The 18046-nt window shown below is 62.6% G+C and overlaps 1 protein-coding gene across 1 annotated transcript; it reads left to right on the top strand.

Annotated features, from left to right (window-relative positions):
* The first annotated feature begins 377 nt into the window (after window positions 1-377).
* On the top strand, window positions 378-18043 carry RABL6 (RAB, member RAS oncogene family like 6). Its single transcript, XM_043916288.1, has 15 exons — window positions 378-746; window positions 7841-7975; window positions 9305-9352; window positions 9676-9728; window positions 10576-10667; window positions 10895-11035; window positions 11565-11670; window positions 12771-12874; window positions 14442-14734; window positions 14930-15080; window positions 15618-15833; window positions 15949-16183; window positions 16475-16646; window positions 17261-17319; window positions 17397-18043. Exons 1-15 carry the CDS (start codon window positions 617-619, stop codon window positions 17589-17591), a joined length of 2130 nt encoding a protein of 709 aa, XP_043772223.1. The 5' UTR covers window positions 378-616; the 3' UTR covers window positions 17592-18043.
* Window positions 18044-18046: the final 3 nt, after the last annotated feature.

Raw genomic sequence — 18046 nt, 5'->3', positions numbered from 1 at the left:
GGGATGTCCGGTGTGGATCTGGGCCCTGGGGTTCAGGGGCGAGGGTGAGTAGTGGGGTCCAGGCGGGGGCGCGGACGGGGATCCGGACTGAGCTGAAATCCGGGGGACAACTCGTAAAGCGGGACTGCAGAGTCCGAGGCCCTTTGCCTGCACCGCTTCGCCCTCCCGTGACCCTCGCGGTGCCCAGTACCCGCGCGCCCCTCGCCTGCAGCGTCCTACGCATCCGCACCTCGCGCGCCGCACTCTAGTGACTCTCGCGGCGCCCCGTAGCTGCGCACCTCGCGCGCCGCACTCTCGTGACCCTCGCGGCGCCCCGTATCCGCACGCCCCCAGGCCCGCAGCGCTCTGCGCACGCGTGCCGCTCTTCCGTGACCCTCGTGGCGCCCCGTAGCTGCGCGCCCCGCTGAGCCGACGCCAAGATGGCGGCGCTGACGAGCACAGAGCGGCCGCGCCGGGGGCCGTGGGGGCCGGAGCGGAGCCTCCGCAGCTGAGCCCCCGAGCCGCCCTGCAGGCCGGCGTCTTCCCGCCGGAACACGGGACATGGTGCGACTAGCGCCGCGCCGACGCCGCCGCTGAGCTCGCGGGCCGTACCGGGCTCGGACGTGGGAGCAGGAAGATGTTCTCCGCGCTCAAGAAGCTGGTGGGGTCGGAGCAGGCGCCGGGCCGCGACAGGAACATCCCGGCCGGGCTGCAGTCCATGAACCAGGCGCTGCAGAGGCGCTTCGCCAAGGGGGTGCAGTACAACAGTGAGTGCGGCCCGGCGCGGGGGCGCCTGCGGGGCGTGTGGGGAGGGTGGGGGCCCGGCCGCGCCGCCCAGGACTCGCTGAATCTGGGTAGCGTCCGGCCCGGGAAGCGCTTGGGGACTCGTCGCACCCGAGGGCCTTGCGGTCTGCGTTTCGGCGAGCTGAGCCCTTGCCTGTGCCTGCTTGGTTGGCGGGGGGCCCCGGGGCGTTCCCTTGGGGTCGGGAGGTGATGCGGACCGGCGAGGAGGGCCCAGAGGACCCCAGGCCCGGGGGCCGGGCGCCTCGGCCCGCGGCTCTCCCGTCTGACCTGTGGGTCATTCCCCAGGAATGCTGGCCTGGGGGTGACAGTCGTGCGTCCCGTGTGCACGGTGCGGTTCGTCCACGCGGCTCCGGGTGCGTCTGCGACTCCCTGACTGGCCCAGGTGACCCCGTCTGAGAGGGGTTCTTACATAACGCGGGCGAGTCTGTGGTCTGTGACTCGGTCTTAAAGAGGTGGCGGGCTCTCCACCCATGAGCCGTGTGGCCACCCGCAAGAGGACGGAGCGGAGGACTCCGCTGGCCTGCTAGTTTGACCTACGGGGTTTTTCTCTGTAGACTTGGTATTCAGTTTGAAGAGAGAATGTCAGCTGCGCCGCTCGTTCTTGCTCTCCTTTTTTATTAGAAGTATTTGTAAGAGATATATTTAGAAGAGCTCCAGAAGGAACAGACTCTTGTTACTGCAGAGACTTCTCTTCTCCTGTGGGAAGGAGGAGTTATTTACCCGATGCCCTTAAAGCCTAGATCGTTTTCCAGTCCTCAGCTATAAATTATGTAAAATTGTTTAGCTCCAAGACGCTGACTGCCCTCTTGACCTCTTTAAAGTTTTTCCATCTTGCTGGCTTTTCAGTAGCAGTATTTGAAGTTGTTTTTGTTTTAATGTGTTCTCTGCTTCTAAATCGTTTCCCTCTTAAGTATTTCCGTATATTGCTACAAGATATCAGACATTCCCCCATTTCCGACTTTTAGAGGAGCCTGCCCAGCTCTGTGATGACCCCTGTATTTCAATTAACAATGTGCCATATTAAGAAACTGATTGGAAAAACTTTGAGTTTAAAAGAGGAATCGTTTTGCATGTATTCTACCCAATTTTGTGTGTAATTCTCTCACATTCCCAGAAGAGAATAGTAAATCAAATACTCATTTTCAGGGACTTCCCAGGTGGTTCAGTGGATTAAGTATCCACCTTCCAATACAGGGGACATGGGTTTGATCCCTGGTCAGGGAACTAAGATCCCACATGCCCAGGAGCAACTAAGCCCACGGGCCACAACCACAGCCAGAGAGAAGCCTGTGCCACAAAAATAGCCTGTGCGCCACAGTTAGGACCCGACACAGCCAAAAGTAAATAAATATTTTTTTTTAAAAACTCATTTTCACATGCCTTTATAATTCACATTTGGTTCCCGTTATTTAATTTTATTCAGTTCAGTTCAGTTGCTCAGTCATGTCTGACTATTTGTGACCCCATGGACTGCAGCACACCAGGCCTCCCTGTCCATCACCAACTCCCGGAGTTCACTCAAACTCATGTCCATTGAGTCGGTGATGCCATTCAGCCATCTCATCCTCTGTTGTCCTCTTCTCCTCCCGCCCTCAACCTTTCCCAGCATCAGGGTCTTTTCAAATAAGTCATCTCTTTGCATCAGGTGGCCAAAGTATTGGAGCTTCAGCTTCAACATCAGTCCTTCCAATGAACACGCAGGACTGATCTCCTTTAGGATGGACTGGTTGGATCTCCTTGCAGTCCAAGGGACTCTCAAGAGTCTTCTCCAACACCACAGTTCAAAAGCATCAATTCTTCAGCTCTCAGCTTTCTTTATAGTCCAACTCTCACATCCATACATGACCACTGGAAAAACCATAGCCTTGACTAGACGGACCTTTATTGGCAAAGTAATGTCTCTGCTTAATTTTATTAGTTATGGTATTATTTGTTAAAATTTAGTCTTACTTCTTTGGAAACTGGCCTGGAAAATGTTCACCTTCTGAAAAGTCCTCCCTGGTGGACACGCCCCCTGGTTGGGGTTGGGGGGATGGGTCAGGGCACTGGAGTCCTTCGAGAGAAGAGACCCCGCTTCAGGTATGGGGGGGCGCGTGGCAGCAGATTCTGATGTGGAGCAGAGGGAGTGAAGTGCAGCGCGGCTGAGAGAAACCAAGCCCCATGCCTGTGTGACGTTTCAGGCTGATGCTGCCCGTCGTGGGCCAATACGCACTTCTCAGACTTCTTTATTTCCTTTCTTAGTCAGTAGAAAAGAACATTTCTAGTATTTATTTTCCAAAACATCCTACTTAAGGAAGTACACCAGCCGTTTGATAACTATGGACTCAGGATTTTATAGGTAAGAGCTCTTACAGAAGATTTTTCTCCTGCGGCAGATAAGTCGTTTTCATGTAAATTGCTGTGATGCTGAGAAGTGACTCACAGGCACAGAGTCCCAGCATACACCTCACATTTTGAATCAGAACAAGTGAGACCCGGGCCCACATCGTGGATCAGAAGCCATCCGCATGTAAAGTGGCAGGATGCTCCCTGAGCTGCCTGCTCTTTCTGCTCCTGGTGGACCCGGGTGGCCAGCTGTGTTTGGTGGAGTGAGGACACACGGCTCTTGTGGATTCCGAGCCCTTGCTAGGGACTGCATTCCTCACCGAGAAAACCTCTAGGTGTTGGGACAGCCAGAGCCCTGGCCAGTCAGATTTCAGTGCTAGAACTGAAGAAAGCTTTGGGAGGTAGGTCACAGGTAAGGGAGCTTTTCCTTTCAGAAATGAACAGCTGTGTTTGGCAGACTGTTTGACCCGTCCCAGCAGGGCTGATTTGCAGATCCCCAAGCCTTGGCTGCCTGTGACGTCTGCCGCGTTTTCCTTTCCAGGTTCTCCTTCCCTGGCCTTCATCTGCTTAACAAATGTTTACCGAGCGTTGATCAGTGAAAAACCCAGACCACAGTCTCTGCGTTACGGGGCGTACACTTTAGGGGGGAGTGGAAGGCAGACAGTGGGCACAAAACATGGTGAGGGATTAACCACATGACCCAACTGAAGGGTCGAGAAATTGAGCAGGGTGAGGCCTGAGATTGGGACTTTTAAGGGGAAGGTTAGAGCCGGCCTCACGGAGAAGGGCCGAGGGCGTGTCACAGCGGAGTGAGGTCAGGAGAGACGCGTGGGGCCAAGCCGAAGAAGTGAGGGTGACGCGGCCTTAGGCCCTCGTGGCCGTCCCGCCATCCACCATCCCAGGGACTCTGTGAAGGAAGACCCTGGAAGCTGTGTTGGGAGGCGCTGCCGGAAGGAGGTGGCCAGCTGTCCAGCGACCCCTGCCGGTGGCACCACCAAAGGGCATCGTTGGGTTTCAGTCCTGCCTCCTGCAGAGGGAATGCATCATTCCCATCCAGGATAAACCGGAAGCTTTCCTTTGTATTTTTAAAAAAAAAAGGTTTGCTTGCAGTGTGTGGCAGTCTGAGGGAATTACTATAGAATCGGAGTAAAAGAGATTCTGGGGCCCTTAGCTGACCCTGTGTCTGTGCTGCTGTTCTTTTCTTAGAATAAAAGGCACAGAATAGAAATGCAGCTGTTCTGTTCAGTAAAACGTCCACACGCTTCTCAGGTAAGGGCGTCTCGTCACTTCTTGCGTGAATCTTAAAGGTTTTTCAGTGAATCACTTAGTTTATTTGAGGGATGTCTAAGTTTCTAAGATTGATTTGACTTTTTAACTTAGAAGTAGAGATCAGTTACTTTTTTTAACCAGATGAAACCAGGTCTTTTTGTTTATTTCTAGCATTATACAGTTTCTTCTAATTAGCTTTTTGAAGAATAGATTTCAAATTTTAAAAGGATTTCACATGGTGAGAAAATTAAGACTTTTCATTCTCAAAACACAATAGAAAACAAATGTATATGTTAAACTTGTTCAGTTCAGGTCAGTCACTCAGTCATGTCTGACTGTTTGCGACCCCGTGGACTGCAGCACGCCAGGCCTCCCTGTCCATCACCAGCTCCTGGAGCTTACTCAGACACATGTCCATCAAGTCAGTGATGCCATCCAACCATCTCATCCTGTCTTCCCCTTCTCTTCCCGCCTTCAATCTTTCCCAGCATCAGGGTCTTTTCCAGTGAGTCTGTTCTTTGCATCAGGTGGCCAAAGTATTCGAGCTTCAGCTTCAACATCAGTCCTTCCAATGAACACCCAGGACTGATCTCCTTTAGGATGGTCTGGTTGGATCTCCTTGCAGTCCAAGGGACTCTCAAGAGTCTTCTCCAACACCACAGTTCAAAAGCATCAATTCTTTAGCGCTCAGCTTTCTTTATAGTCCAACTCTCACATCCATACGTAACTACTGGAAAAACCATGGCTTTGACTAGCAGACCTTTGTCAGCAAAGTAATGTCTCTGCTTTTTAATATGCTGTCTAGGTTGGTCATAGCTTTTCTTCCAAGCAGCAAGCATCTTTTAATTTCATGGCTACAGTCACCATCTGCAGTGATTTTGGAGCCCAAAAAAAATGAAGTCTGTCACTGTTTCCACTGTTTCCCCATCTGTTTGCCACAAAGTGATGGGACCAGAAACATATAAAAGGAGGAGACGGTTGTAAGATTATATCAAGAGCCTGAACAGAAAAGTTGTGTTTGAAAAAGAACCAAAGAGACCTTCCAGAAATGAAAAAGCACGGTCACTAAAACAAGAAGCCAGCCAGTAGGTGGCGCGGCGTAATATTTCAACTGAAGATGGAGTTTGCACTCGACCGGGAGATGCAGGCTCTGAAGAGAGCCAGGCTTGTGCATGTGTGATTGGGGTCTCAGAAGGAGCGAGCAGGATGAAGAGGAGGCGGTCACTGGGGAAGTGCAGGCCAGGGTTCCCTGGGGCTCACAGAGCACGCGGAACGCCAAGAAGCCTGAGGCTGGGGCTCTCACACCCCCAGAGCTGGACGCATCGTGGAAATCTCAGGACAGCGAAATTGAAGAGGAAGATCGTAGAAGCAACAGAGCAAACAGAATGCCTTCAGAGGCTGAGAGCCTGACCACACGCTGGCAGTGATGGCGCTGAGGGGAAGACCCGGTCGCCCTAGAAATGCACACCCGATCAGCCCTCCAGTCTGCAGGGGCCAGGCTGTGCCAAGACTCCTACTGAGATGAACCCTGGGCTGTGCGCTCCAGGCAGATGGACAGTGAGCTTGGGAGGTGCAGGAGGCTTGCAGGGCACAGAGATGGGTGAAGAAGCCTTACGGCTAACGGGGAGCACAGGAGAAGCCAGGATGCTCGCAGTCAGCACATAACCCAGAGCTGACCAGTGGTGAGTGATGCTTAAGTGGAAAGCGAGGACATGAGCTTCAGACTTTACTGTGGCAAAGGTGTGTGTCAAAACTTTAAGAAAAGAAATAAATTGCAAATCTTCCAAGTAAATACCAGGCAAAAAGAGGAATTTACAAAACCTTGCCCATCATGAAAAGGCAGAAAACGGGAGGGAGCCTCTGCAGGGACTGCAAACTGTGAGCAGGCAGGGAAGGTGAACATGCAGACTCGACCAGCGAAAGGAGATTGCGATTTGATTTCCTTGCGGCGTGCGACGTGTAAGAGAGACGTCCCGCTCACGGTGGCACAGAAGGGCCGGAAGCGGGGTGTGGAGCCGCGCAGTGGGTGAACACTGGCCACGGGGAGGCTGAGCTCTGGGGTCCCTCGGGCTGGGGCTGTGGGTGCCGAGACTGGGTGCAGCGCACACGACCGGCCCAGCGGGCGAAGGCCTGGTGGAGCGGCTGGCGGCTGGCGCCTGCCCCCAGCCCCGCAGTCCCTGCAGACAGCGGGGTGTGTGTCCCACAAAACCCACGTCTGTGGCCACAGTGAGTAGAACTGGTTAGGAACAACAAAAAGCACAGCTCTGAGGGGAAACTTGAAAACATCTCTGAGTAACTTACGGGTGAAAGAAGTCTTTGTAGTTCCTGGATAACGGATGTCCCACATACTTGTGGTCATCGACCTGAGACCACAGCTTGAAAACCCAGGAAAAAGAGCAGGATAAACCTCACGGAAATAAAGGTAAGCAAGTGACAAAAGAAAAACAGAAGCAAGGGATTTTTAAGAAGAATCAACAGAGGCGTCCAACCAAACAAACAGGCTGTGTGCACGTGACTGATCCAAGTTGATGAACACCTGGCAAGATTAATTAAAAAGACAAAACCAGTATCGTGAAGGGTAAAGAGTACATACCTGCAGCCACGCAGTCCTGGAACATAACACATTACGGGTGACTTCGTGTCCCTCGGCTGAAAACTTAGAAGACAGCCCCCTAGAGAATGACCGGGCGAGAAATACGGCGTCTGTGCCCCCAGGCCCAGACCTGCCAGGTGCTCAGTGCCAGCCAGAGAGACGCTGCCCCAGCCTGGCCTGTGGTCTCCAGAGCACGTCCCTGCAGGCTGCCCTGTGTCCCTCCCCAGAGGTCCAGCTGCCCACCCACAGCCATCAGCTCCTGACCCACTGGCTCTGCCGAGCTCCCCAGCTCTCTGGAAGTCTTAGGCCAAGCCCCTGCCTTCTCTGCAGGCGGCAGGAAGCCCACTCCTCTGAGGCACCTTGGGACCTTGCCCTGTAGACATGTCCCCATCTTGTCCCCAGCCCAACCTGTCGTCCTGGGCGTGTGTGTGAGCACGCCTCTCCTAAATAGCGGCTGGGCAGCAAAGTAGAATCCAGGCTTCCTGCCGTCACCCCACGTGTGGTCATGAGGAACCCTGCGTCCTGCACCCAAGACGCCAGGGCTGCGGGAAAGTAGGTTAAGGGCAGACATGGGACACGCGGGTCTGTGGCGGTGAGCTCACAGCCCTGCCGGCCCCAGAGGCTGCCGTCCTGAGTGCGGCCTCCCAGGTGTCCATCAGCTGCCCTGGGGACCTGCGAGAGGGCAGGGCTGCCCGCGCTCCAGCCTGTGTCCGCTGCCTCTTTCCCCAGGGCTCCCTGCTCACGGGCATAGAGGCACGCGTGTGCAGGTGGTGTGCGTACATGCGCGCGGGGGCGGGAGTCTGCCTTGCGCGCGGGGACGGGAGTCTGCTTTTCGCTCTGACTGTTTGCCTGACCTGTGCGCTCTCCCAGTGAAGATCGTGATCCGCGGGGACAGGAACACAGGCAAGACAGCGCTGTGGCATCGGCTGCAGGGCAAGAAGTTCGTGGAGGAGTACATCCCCACGCAGGAGATCCAGGTCACCAGCATCCACTGGAGCTACAAAAGTGAGGGCGCGCGGCCGGCTGCGAGGGGCTCTCCTGGGACCCCCAGCCTGGGGTCGGGTGGGTGCGGCCTGCCAGAAGGAGGGGCACTCTCCTCCTGTAACCCCCCTGCCAGCCTGGGGTCGAGCAGGCTCGGCCTGCGGGGAAGTGGGGGGCTCTCCCGTCACCCCCAGCCTGGGGTCAGGCAGGCTCGGCCTGCGGGGAAGTGGGGGGCTCTCCCGTACCCCCAGCCTGGGGTCGGGCGGTCACAGCCTGCGGGGAGGGGGGGCTCTCCCGTCACCGCCAGCCTGGAGTCAGCCCTAGGACGCCACACACACTGCTTTGGGGTTGCCCTGAAGTCCCTGCTCCTGAAGGAGACTTGCCCACTTGGGGATTAGTGCCAGGGCTGGACCCTGGCTCTCAGGGGGCAGACCGTCCGGGCCAGGCCGGTTCCAGCCGCAGCTTGCACTAGCCTCAGCAGACAGGCGCCTCGGTCCTCAGAGCCCAGGTCTCAGCGGCCCTTGTGACGCCCCACCCCCACAGGGTCCTGGGAGGGGTTTGCTGGCAGGATCACCTGGTGGGCAGAGCACGCCTGGCGGCCATCCAGGCATAACCAGGATGGCAGCCCCCCCCCCTCGTGGGGGTCGGTGACCGCTGGGACCCTGCGGGGAGCAGAGGAGCCGCTCTGCGTGCTCAAGAGTCATGACAGTAAAAGGCCTTTGAGCCATTTTAAACATTCCTCATCATCGAAAAACCAAGCCCTGTGAGCCGACAGCAGGACACGCGGGCCTGCTGACTCCCTCCTGGCGACCGCCAGGCCACGGTCCAGGGCAGCCACGTGGGCGCAGTGCCGCCCTGACCCCGGCTGCACCGGGGCCCCACCCCCAGGGTGCCCCTTCTCGGCTTGGGGTGAAGGCTCTGTCCCTCCTCTGGGTGGCACGCGTGTCTCTCCCCTTTCCCCATGGGATCTTGGGGAGGTGAGTAGCCCCCCCGACCGCCTGGGGGCGTGCCCCAGACCTCACCCCAGGCTGGCGACCCCTAGACACTGCTGCCAAAGAGCAGCTGTGGAATCGCTGGGACCAGGCCTTCCCGCAGCAGCTGGGGGTGCGGGGCACTGGCTGGGCGCGAGCCTGCCCCAGGGGTGCTTTTAGGACCCGGGGGTCCTGTCACCTGAGCACACGTCCAGATTGCTGCCCGCCTTCCAGGGAAGGAGCGTCCCCAGTGCTCACCCGCCCCGTGCAGGAGCCCTGGGGGCGGCGCCCGGGGGACCATGAACGTCTGCGCGGCCCTGGAGGCCCGTCTCTGAGCCGCAGGTTGACACTGGGTGCTGATCCTACTGTTTCCCCATTTCAGCCACTGACGACATCGTGAAAGTTGAAGTCTGGGATGTAGTTGACAAAGGTGAGTTGCGTCCGTCGTGAGCCTGCTTTTTCTCTTTCGGGCTCTTCACCCTGCTGCTGAGAACAGCTATGCTCCCTCCCTCTGAGTGGCTCCTGGGCAGGCGCGCTGGCCGAAGGCCGGGCTCCGTGCCCGCCATGATGTCGGCTCCTGGGTCTGCGGGGAGGGGCGAGCGCCCAGTGCTGTCCAGTGGGGTGCCGTGACCTCCGCTGCCCCGCCGGCGTGAGGCCCCTGCTGGGGGCCGGGGGCACAGGGAGGGGCCCCCCCGCTCACGCCGTCTCGGGCACAGCACTTCCACCCCGTGACTGTGTCCGTCTTTCCTTAAGGAAAATGCAAGAAGCGAGGCGACGGCTTGAAGATGGAGAACGACCCCCAGGAGGTGAGCTGGTCCATTCCACGTGGCCCGACTTCAGGGGCGGTCATGAGCAGGCGTCTGCGCTTCAGCCCTTCTGCCCGCCGGGCCCGGCCTTCCTGAGGACTGCATCTGCTGGCGCTGGAGGGACCCAGCGGGCTCTCCTGTGCAGCCTGGGGTCGCGTGGGCTGGCAGACTGACCTGAGCTGCAGCTCACGTCCGTGACCCCCACCGGGCCCCACTTGAGGCTGCAGTGACCTGGGGGGTGTTCAGGTGGAGAGCTCACACTTCACTCCTGGCACAGAGGCCCCGGCCTGTGAAGGCACAGGCGTGCCTGCGGATGTGGCCAGGCATGCCTGGGCCGCCTGTGGCTCCATGAGGACCCCCTCGACTGGCAGGCCTCCTGACCTATGACGGCCTCTGCCAGCTTCGAGGGCCTTCAGTTCACATCCTCCTGGCCACGCACGGCCTCCTGACAGTGGGCCAGAAGGTTCCGTAACCACCGGCCCAGGTCCCTGACCTTCATGGGCATGTTGCACTGCCGCCAGCACCACAAGCCTCCCTGGTGTGGATTCTGGAAGGTTCTCTGGGGCTGCGTCCTCAGGTCTGGGATGCAGTTGTGCTCACTAGTCCCTGTGGTGGGGCCTCTGTGAGCCCTGCGTGCAGGACGCTGCCAGCAGGCAGTGCGGGGACCCTCACCTGCGGGCAGGCTCCGTGTGGCCACGCCAGTTAGCCTCGCGTTGGCTTTTTTTTCCCCCAAAACAAAAAGAGCAAATGTCGTTTCAGTTTAAAAGACGTATTCAGCCTCCTCCAGGAAGCGGGTGCGCACATGTGGGTCATGGCCCATCTCTGAGGTTCGGTTCCCTGTCCGCAGGCGGAGTCTGAGATGGCCCTGGACGCCGAGTTCCTGGACGTGTACAAGAACTGCAACGGGGTGGTCATGATGTTTGACATCACCAAGCAGTGGTAAGGACGCTGGCCTGCGAGGGCGCTGTGACTCCCGGGACCGCCCAGCGCTGCTCCAGGGCCGGCCTTGGGCTGGGAGCGCCCTGGCCACTCAGCCTCGTGGAGCTGCCGACCTGGGGGCCTTGGCACTCCAGAGTCTGGAAGTGGGCCGGGGGGTCCTCTGCGCGGCGCTCACGGCCTCCTCGGGTGGAGGCTCAGGCAGGCCTCTCCCCACATGTGCCCCCGAGGACCTTCAACTACATCCTGCGGGAGCTGCCCAAGGTGCCGACGCACGTGCCCGTGTGCGTGCTGGGGAACTACCGCGACATGGGCGAGCACCGCGTCATCCTGCCCGGTGACGTGCGCGACGTCCTCGACCACCTGGACAGGTGGGCCCACGCCTGCCCCCAGACACACCCGCCCCCTGGATGCACCTCTGCCCCCCCAGCACACGCCTGTCACCCCTGGATGTGCGCGCGACACCCCCTCCCCCCTCCACGCGCCCGTGCCCCTGGACACGCCTGCTGCACCGCCCCTGCCCGAACCCCGGCCACCCCTCCAGCTGCAGGGCCCCAGGCCCTCCTGGAGACAGACTTGGGCGGGGTCAGGACCAAGCAGCCCCAGGGTGCAGCAGGAATGTTGCCCCCCGCCCTGGGGAGCATGGGTGGGATGGGCAGTGAGGTCCTGCAGGGACAGACGGCTGCAGTGGCCTGGTCTGGGCGTCCACCGGAGGGCTCCCCGCTTAGCAAAGCTGTCTGAACCTAATGTCTCCATCTGGGACAGTGGGCCCATCACCTGCTGGTCGACCCAGCGCCCCGGGGCGCTGCCCCCAGGACGGCTTGGCCTGGGTGCATCCTCAGCCCAGAGGGCCTGCCCGAGCTGCCTCAGTCTCTCCTGTCTTTGCTCTTTTGCGAACAGGCCCCCGGGATCCTCTTACTTTCGCTACGCCGAGTCCTCCATGAAGAACAGCTTCGGCCTCAAGTACCTGCACAGGTTCTTCAACATCCCCTTCCTGCAGCTTCAGGTGAGCGCCGCCGGCAGGGGCAGGGCTTGGAGCCACCAGTCGGGGTGCCCGAGGCTGGTCGGGGAGCTGGACCGTTCTGGAACCACAGGCCCAGCTGTGGGGCCCCCATGTGTCCGCGCGGGTGCTTCTCAGCGCCATGGCCCGCGGCAGCCACCAGCCCCCATGGCCGCCCCGCTGTCCCCGCCGTGGGCCTGGGCACTCTGCCGACAGCTGCAGGGGCTGAGAAGCCCGCGCCTTCCACCACCTGGCTGGCTGCCCTCCCTGGAGTCTCGCTCGCCCTTTTGTTGGGGGATGCGCTTAGGTTTACAGAAAAAGCAGAGGCTTCCTGTGCCCTGGCTCAGCTCGCCCCCGCCCGCCCCCCTAGCCCCACACGTCGCGGTCGCAGCTTTGCAGCCTGCAGTGGCCCCTGAGACGTGTCTGGTTCGGGGTCTGACCTTAGACCAGTGGTGGGCTTTCAAGGCGAGCCCCCGGAGGTGACAGCCCTCCTGGTCACCGAGCGCAGATCCACATCACCCCACGGTTCGTCCCTGGGATGCAGGCCTGTGGCTCCTGCCGCCAGGCCTCTCGCTTCCTCTGAAAGGGCGCAGAGCTCACCAGTGAGAGCGGCCATCTTTCCTCTCCTCTCGCCCTCTGAAGAGACGGGGCCCGTGAAGGCCAGGAGCGGGCACTCACCCTTCACCTGCCCTTTCCCTGGGGACCCTGGGGGTTGATCTGCGTCACCCTGAGGGGTGCCTTGAGCTTCCTGTCGGAGCACAACATGCACACAGTCGCAGGAAAACACCCCCAGCGTGGACCGAAGGGGGGTGGTGGGCGGCGTGGAAGGCGGAAGCCGTCCTGACGCGGAGCACGCGTCTCAGCAAGTGTTGGAGCTTCTCGAACCTCAGGGCACCTGTGTGGATGGGGCACTGTCTCGGGTGCTTCGGGCACGTTGCGACCTCTGCCCCTGGAGCCCCACGGAGCCACCGAGGCATCTCACTGGTCCCTGGGTGCGGCCCTGCGGGCTCCCAGCTCCGCGATGACGTTGTCTATTGGGGGCCGCCAGGCTGAGGGGCGATCACCCTGGGACGGCCCCGGCTTAGCCTCCTGCTTCCTGTTTGCAGAGGGAGACACTGCTGCGGCAGCTGGAGACGAACCAGCTGGACATCGACGCCACGCTGGAGGAGCTGTCCGTGCAGCAGGAGACCGAGGACCAGAACTATGACATGTACGCGTCGGCCGGGCCGCGCTTGCGCTCAGACCCACGGGCAGGCTCTGCAGGAAGGCGGGTGCACGCTGGGCCAGGCCGTGCCGCAGCCCAGCTCTGTGCTTAGTGGGCCATGCGTAGACGTGTCCTCGTGAGGAGCTGCTGCTCAGAAAAACCGAGTCACGTCAGCTCTGAGTTGGTCCAGGCCCTGGGCCTTGGTGCAGTCAGGCCTCAGCCCTTCCTGGGAAGCAGACGAGACAACGGCTCTTCCCCAGCCTCCCTGGGATGGGAGGTCGGGCTCGCGGGCTCTGCCACCCCGCCCATCGAGCACTTCCAGCCGGACCTGCCTCGGTGGGTGTGATGGGCGCCTGGAGTGGCCGTCTGTCTCGGGGGCGAGGCGGTTCAGGCCTGGTGCGGCTGTGGACACCAGCCGCCTGGCCCCCACCTCTGTCCAGAGCAGCCCAGCTGCTGGCCACCTTGTGTGCAGCCCAGGGCGCCGCTGACCGGCCCCGCGTCCACCCCAGGCCCCCGCACGCCTGGTGGCCCTGTTTGCCAGCCGAGGCCCCGTCCCCGATTTGACGTCAGCTTCCCAGCTGACACCCGTGGAGATAGCTCCTTGCCCCTGGGAAGGCGCAGGGGGGCTGGAGCTCCCTGGGCAGGGAGCCCCGCAGCCCCTCCCCAAACCTCCTGACTCCTGAGAGCAGAGGCGAGGTGTTGTCCAAGCGCATCCAGCGGGATGGCTGACCTGTGGGGAGCAGTCCTGGCAGGCACGCCTTTGACCCGCGACGGGGCACGTCCTGGGCGCCCAGGGCACGTGGCAGCCCTGTCTGCCTGAGGATCAGGGCTAGCTCCCAGGGTGGGCACATTTCTCGGGGAAGGCCTGGCCCCAAACTCCCCCCAACCATGCTTCCTGTGTTCTGCCGGGTGTTCTGGGGGCGGGGCAGCTGCTGTCCCGCCTGTGCTTACAGCTGAGCTTCGATGGGACCCTCATGTCTCCTCGCCCCCCCCCCCACCCCAGGGGCCTCAGGGAGGGGCTTTGGGGCCTCCCTGGAGGCAGATCCAGCTACTGGTTCTGACACGGAGAGGGGGGCAGCAGGGGTCATCGGAGTGGGGGTGTTTTCACCCACCCTGTCAGGCTGGCCTTGCTGTGGACGCGCCGCCGCCCCAAAGGCTGACCAGCTCCTGCCAGGTCTCCTCCAACTGAACTCGGGCATCAGGTTCCCTGGGGAGGTGGCAGCTGGAGCCCCCCGTGGGGCCCATGCCCCGCCAGCCCCCAGGACGCAGCAGCTCCCACTCCAGCCCCTGCCAAGACCCCGTAGGCTGCCTGCCCCACCGCGTCTCCACACACCCACCTAGAGGCGAGGACGTCGGCTCTGCGCTCCACACCTTCTGTTTGAAAGCCCGGTCCCGAGAGGAAGGGCCTGCTCAGGCTTCCGAGCCGCCGGCGTCCTCAGCCAGGGCAAGGTGGTGCCCAGGACCCCGGGGCAGAGACCCTGTCACCATCAGCACAGCAGCTCCAGGGACTTCACGCGGGGAGGGCCGTTTCCCTGCACAGGGCAGGTGGCACTCTCACCTCCCGTTCCTGCAGCTTCCTGGAGATGATGGAGGCGCGCAGCCGTGGCCACGCGTCCCCGCTGACCACCAACGGACAGAGCCCGTCCTCCGGCTCCCAGTCCCCCGTGGTGCCTCCGAGCGCAGTGTCCACGGGCAGCTCCAGCCCTAGCACGCCCCAGCCGGCTCCGCAACCGCCCCTCCAGGCGCCCTCGGCGCCCCCTGCCCCCGCCGAGGCCCCGCCCCCGCCGGCCGCACCTCCCCGACGCGGCATCATCGCTCGGCTGTTCGGGGCAGCGCCAGCAACCGAGTCGGCCCCCCCACCCCCAGGTAGGCCCCACCCCCGGGGAGGCCCAGAGGCGGGCCCAAGCTTCCAGAGGGGAGAAGCCCTGTGTGTCTCCCTGGCCCTGGGAGGGACAGGGTTCCCCGTCCTGGGCAGGGAGCCCCGCAGCCCGGCCCCACCATCCCACTCATGGTCCAGCCCCGGGGGGGATCACAGCACGAGCTGGTGCCTGCTGTCCCCAGAGCCAGCCCCAGCTACAGAGGCCCCGGCAAAAGTCCAGAACGTGGAGGACTTCGTTCCTGAAGACAGCCTGGACCGCAGCTTCCTGGAGGACACAGCCCCCGCCAAGGATGAGAAGAGACTGGGAGCCAGGGGCCCCCTGGACAGCGACAGGTGAGGGCAGGGCCCAGAGGCAGCGGGGGCCGTCCTCAGCCTGGCCCTCGGCCTATCGGGCGTGGACTCCAGGGACACACGCCCGTCTACACTGGGCGCTGGGATAGAGCAGGGTTGCGCAGAGGAGGAAGGGAGCGCGGCTTCAGGCCACAGCCTGACTCTCCAGCTTGCGACTTGGCAGGCATCCGCCCCCTGCCTGACCCTGGGATGGCGCTGCTTGAGAGTGCGGGCTGGGCCTGGTGCACGGAGCCCAGGGCCAAAGAGCCGCTGTGCACTTCTCCCGGTGGTGGGGCGGGCGCGCAGGGGAGGCTCGGCACACTCTTCCAGTGCCCTGTCCCTTTCGGACCCGCCCCCCAGCTCTGCCTCCTCACACACGTGGCGGCCGCCCCCACAGAACCACCCCCAGGCTGCCCTGGCAGCCGGTGCCCCGCGGCTGCATCCACGCAGCGCGGAGCAGCCCCAAAGGCCCAAGCCTGGAGGCCAGAGCGGGCGCTGTGTGCCCTCCTAGTGACCTCTGGCTGCCTGCCCTCCCTGCAGCGATGGGGAGACCCCGGCAGGGAACCCGATGGTGGCAGGTTTCCAGGACGACGTGGACCTTGAAGATAAGCCTCCCAGCAGGCCCCTGCCACCCACGGGCCGCGCCCCCAGCGAGGACATCACTCTGTCCAGCGAGGAGGAGGCAGAGGAAGGGGCAGGGCACCCCAAAGCCGCAGTGCTAGCACCCCAGAAGTGCCCTGAGCCAGAGACCAGACGGTGTGTGGGGGCGGAAGGGAAGAGCTGTGGGGGCACGGCCGGGGCGGGGGGGGGGGGGGGGGGGCGGGGAGGCAGGAAGCCGCCTGGGCTCCATGATGCTCCTCGGGGTCCTCAGGTCCTCCACCAGGGCTGCGGGGCCGCCCCGGGACGCGGCTCCCCGGAAGGCAGAGCCCCGCCGGCCGGGCGGCACCAAGGCCCGCCCGGAGGGACCTTCTCGCGGGCTGGAGGAGGGCACGGACCAGCCAGCGTCATCAGAGAGCGACACGGAGGGGCCCATTGCCGCCCAGATGCTGTCCTTTGTCATGGACGACCCAGACTTTGAGAGCGACTCAGACGCTCAGCGGAGAGCGGTGAGGACCAGCCTGGCGCCCACGCTGCCTGCAAGCCCAGGGCAGCTGGGGGGCCCGGTCAAGCCAGCTGGGGCCTGCAGGGCAGCTCCATGGGGTGCCGTGTATGCCAGGCCCGGCTGACCCTGCTCTGGGGTCGGCTGGGGGGGCGGGGGGGGAATGCTGCCGCCTCGCAGCTGCCACACGCAGGCTGTCTTCACTGGGCGGGGGGGCCCTGGCCCAGGGCGAGGGGTCACGTGACAGCCGAGGTGGGAGGGCTGGCTTCTGCAGCTGACCCGCCTACTGCCTTTCCAGGGCGAGTTCCCTGTGCGAGAGGACCTGTCCGACCTGACTGATGAGGAAGCTGGCCCCGTGCAGCCCCCTGCGCCCCCCAAGCCCCTGGCCCCCTCCTTCAGACTGAAGGATGACTCCGACCTCTTTGGGCTGGGGCTGGAAGAGCCAGGCCGCAAGGACAGCAGCGAGGAAGGTAGCTGCCTCGGTGTGCCCACCCCTTCCTGCCAGGCACCAGCTGACCTCGCCCTGGCCCTGAACCCGGGGCTCCAGAGCAGGGGCGAGGGGGCCACAGGCAGGCCACCGCGGGGCCAGAAGCCCTGTCCTCAGCCCTGCCGACTGTTCTCTGACCACTCCCAGTTCCCCAGGCTCCTGACATGCGGCCACATAGGAGGTCTCTGCTGGCGTGGGCAGTGGGCGGGAGCGCTTCCGAGCCCTCGGCAGAGAGAGGGCCTGGTCTCTGGGCCTGGCGGGGGACCCACGGCCTCTGGCTCGCCAGGTCCTGGCATCATCCTAGCCTCCTCTGGGCCGCTGGAGCCTAGAAGCTCATCTGGGGCCTCCCTGGGCCTTCCGCATCCCCGGAGTGGAGAGGAAAGGACGCCTGTCTGCAGGAGCAGCCTGGGCCCCACCCAGACCCAGGGCAGAGGCGGAAGGGCTGGGTGCTGGCTCACGCTGGGGACCCGGGGACCCTGGCTCAGACAGGACCTGCGCACCCCCGGCTTAACCCAGGCTGCCCTCCCCTGCCAGGCCTGGCAGCCCAGGGTGGGCCCGGCCTCGGGCCGGGGTGCTAACGCCGCCTCTCCTCTGCAGATAAGAAGGGCAGGCCCCCCGCGAAGGAGAAGAAGAAGAAGAAGAAGAAGGGCAAAGAGGTACCCGTGCCCCAAGCCCCCGGGCGCCCTGGGGCAGCCCTGCCTGCCGCCGCGCTGACCGCGCTCTGCCCCTGCAGGAAGAAGACAAGGCGGCGAAGAAGAAGAGCAAGCATAAGAGGAGCCGGGAGCGAGCGGACGACAAGGGCAGGGACGAGCGGCGGCGGCGGCCCCGGGGCCCGCAGAGGACGGCCCTGGACGAGCTGGAGGCCTTCCTGGGCGGTGGGGCGCCTGGCGGACCCCTCCGCGGCGGCGGCGACTACGAGGCGCTCTAGGCCCCGCCCCGCCGACCGCGGGCGCCCCATGCGCTGGGGGCTGGGCCTGCCCTACAGGGAGGGGCGGCGGGCAGCCGGCCCCCCGCGCTTCTCAGGGATGGGACAGGCCAAGGAGGCCCGTGAGGCTGTTTACAGGGGGGGTGCGTCCCCGCCGGCCCCTGCTCGCCCCCGGCCCGCCGCACGCGCTCACCTGGCCTGCTGCATGCGGGCCGTCCCCGCTTCCCACTGCAGCTCGGCCAGCGCTGCAGGCCTCCGTCCCCAGACTCCGGGACCCCCGCGCGCCGAGGCCAGGCAGTGTTGGCGCCTCTGCGGGGGCGGCTCTTCCCAGGCACGGCGTCCGGCTTTGCACCTGAGCTCGGGCATGCGCGGGCCGAGCAGGAGGTCCTCAACACTCGTGTCCTTCACTGTCCTTCCGCACCACGTGGACCATAAAGCTCTCCTGTTTTACTGCGCGT

The sequence above is a fragment of the Cervus elaphus genome, chromosome 11 (genome assembly GCF_910594005.1).
Source record: "Cervus elaphus chromosome 11, mCerEla1.1, whole genome shotgun sequence".
NCBI classification, from domain to species: Eukaryota; Metazoa; Chordata; class Mammalia; order Artiodactyla; family Cervidae; genus Cervus; species Cervus elaphus.
The sequence above is the reverse complement of the archived record's forward strand: the minus strand, read 5'-3'. Positions and strand labels throughout refer to the sequence as shown.

Coding starts and splice junctions, on each gene's coding strand:
- RABL6 (XM_043916288.1), top strand. CDS start 617: ATGTTCTCCGCGCTCAAGAAGCTGGTGGGGTCGGAGCAGGCGCCGGGC. Junction 9,353..9,675: donor CTGGGATGTAGTTGACAAAG/GTGAGTTGCGTC, acceptor TCTTTCCTTAAG/GAAAATGCAAGAAGCGAGGC. Junction 17,320..17,396: donor AGAAGAAGAAGGGCAAAGAG/GTACCCGTGCCC, acceptor CTGCCCCTGCAG/GAAGAAGACAAGGCGGCGAA.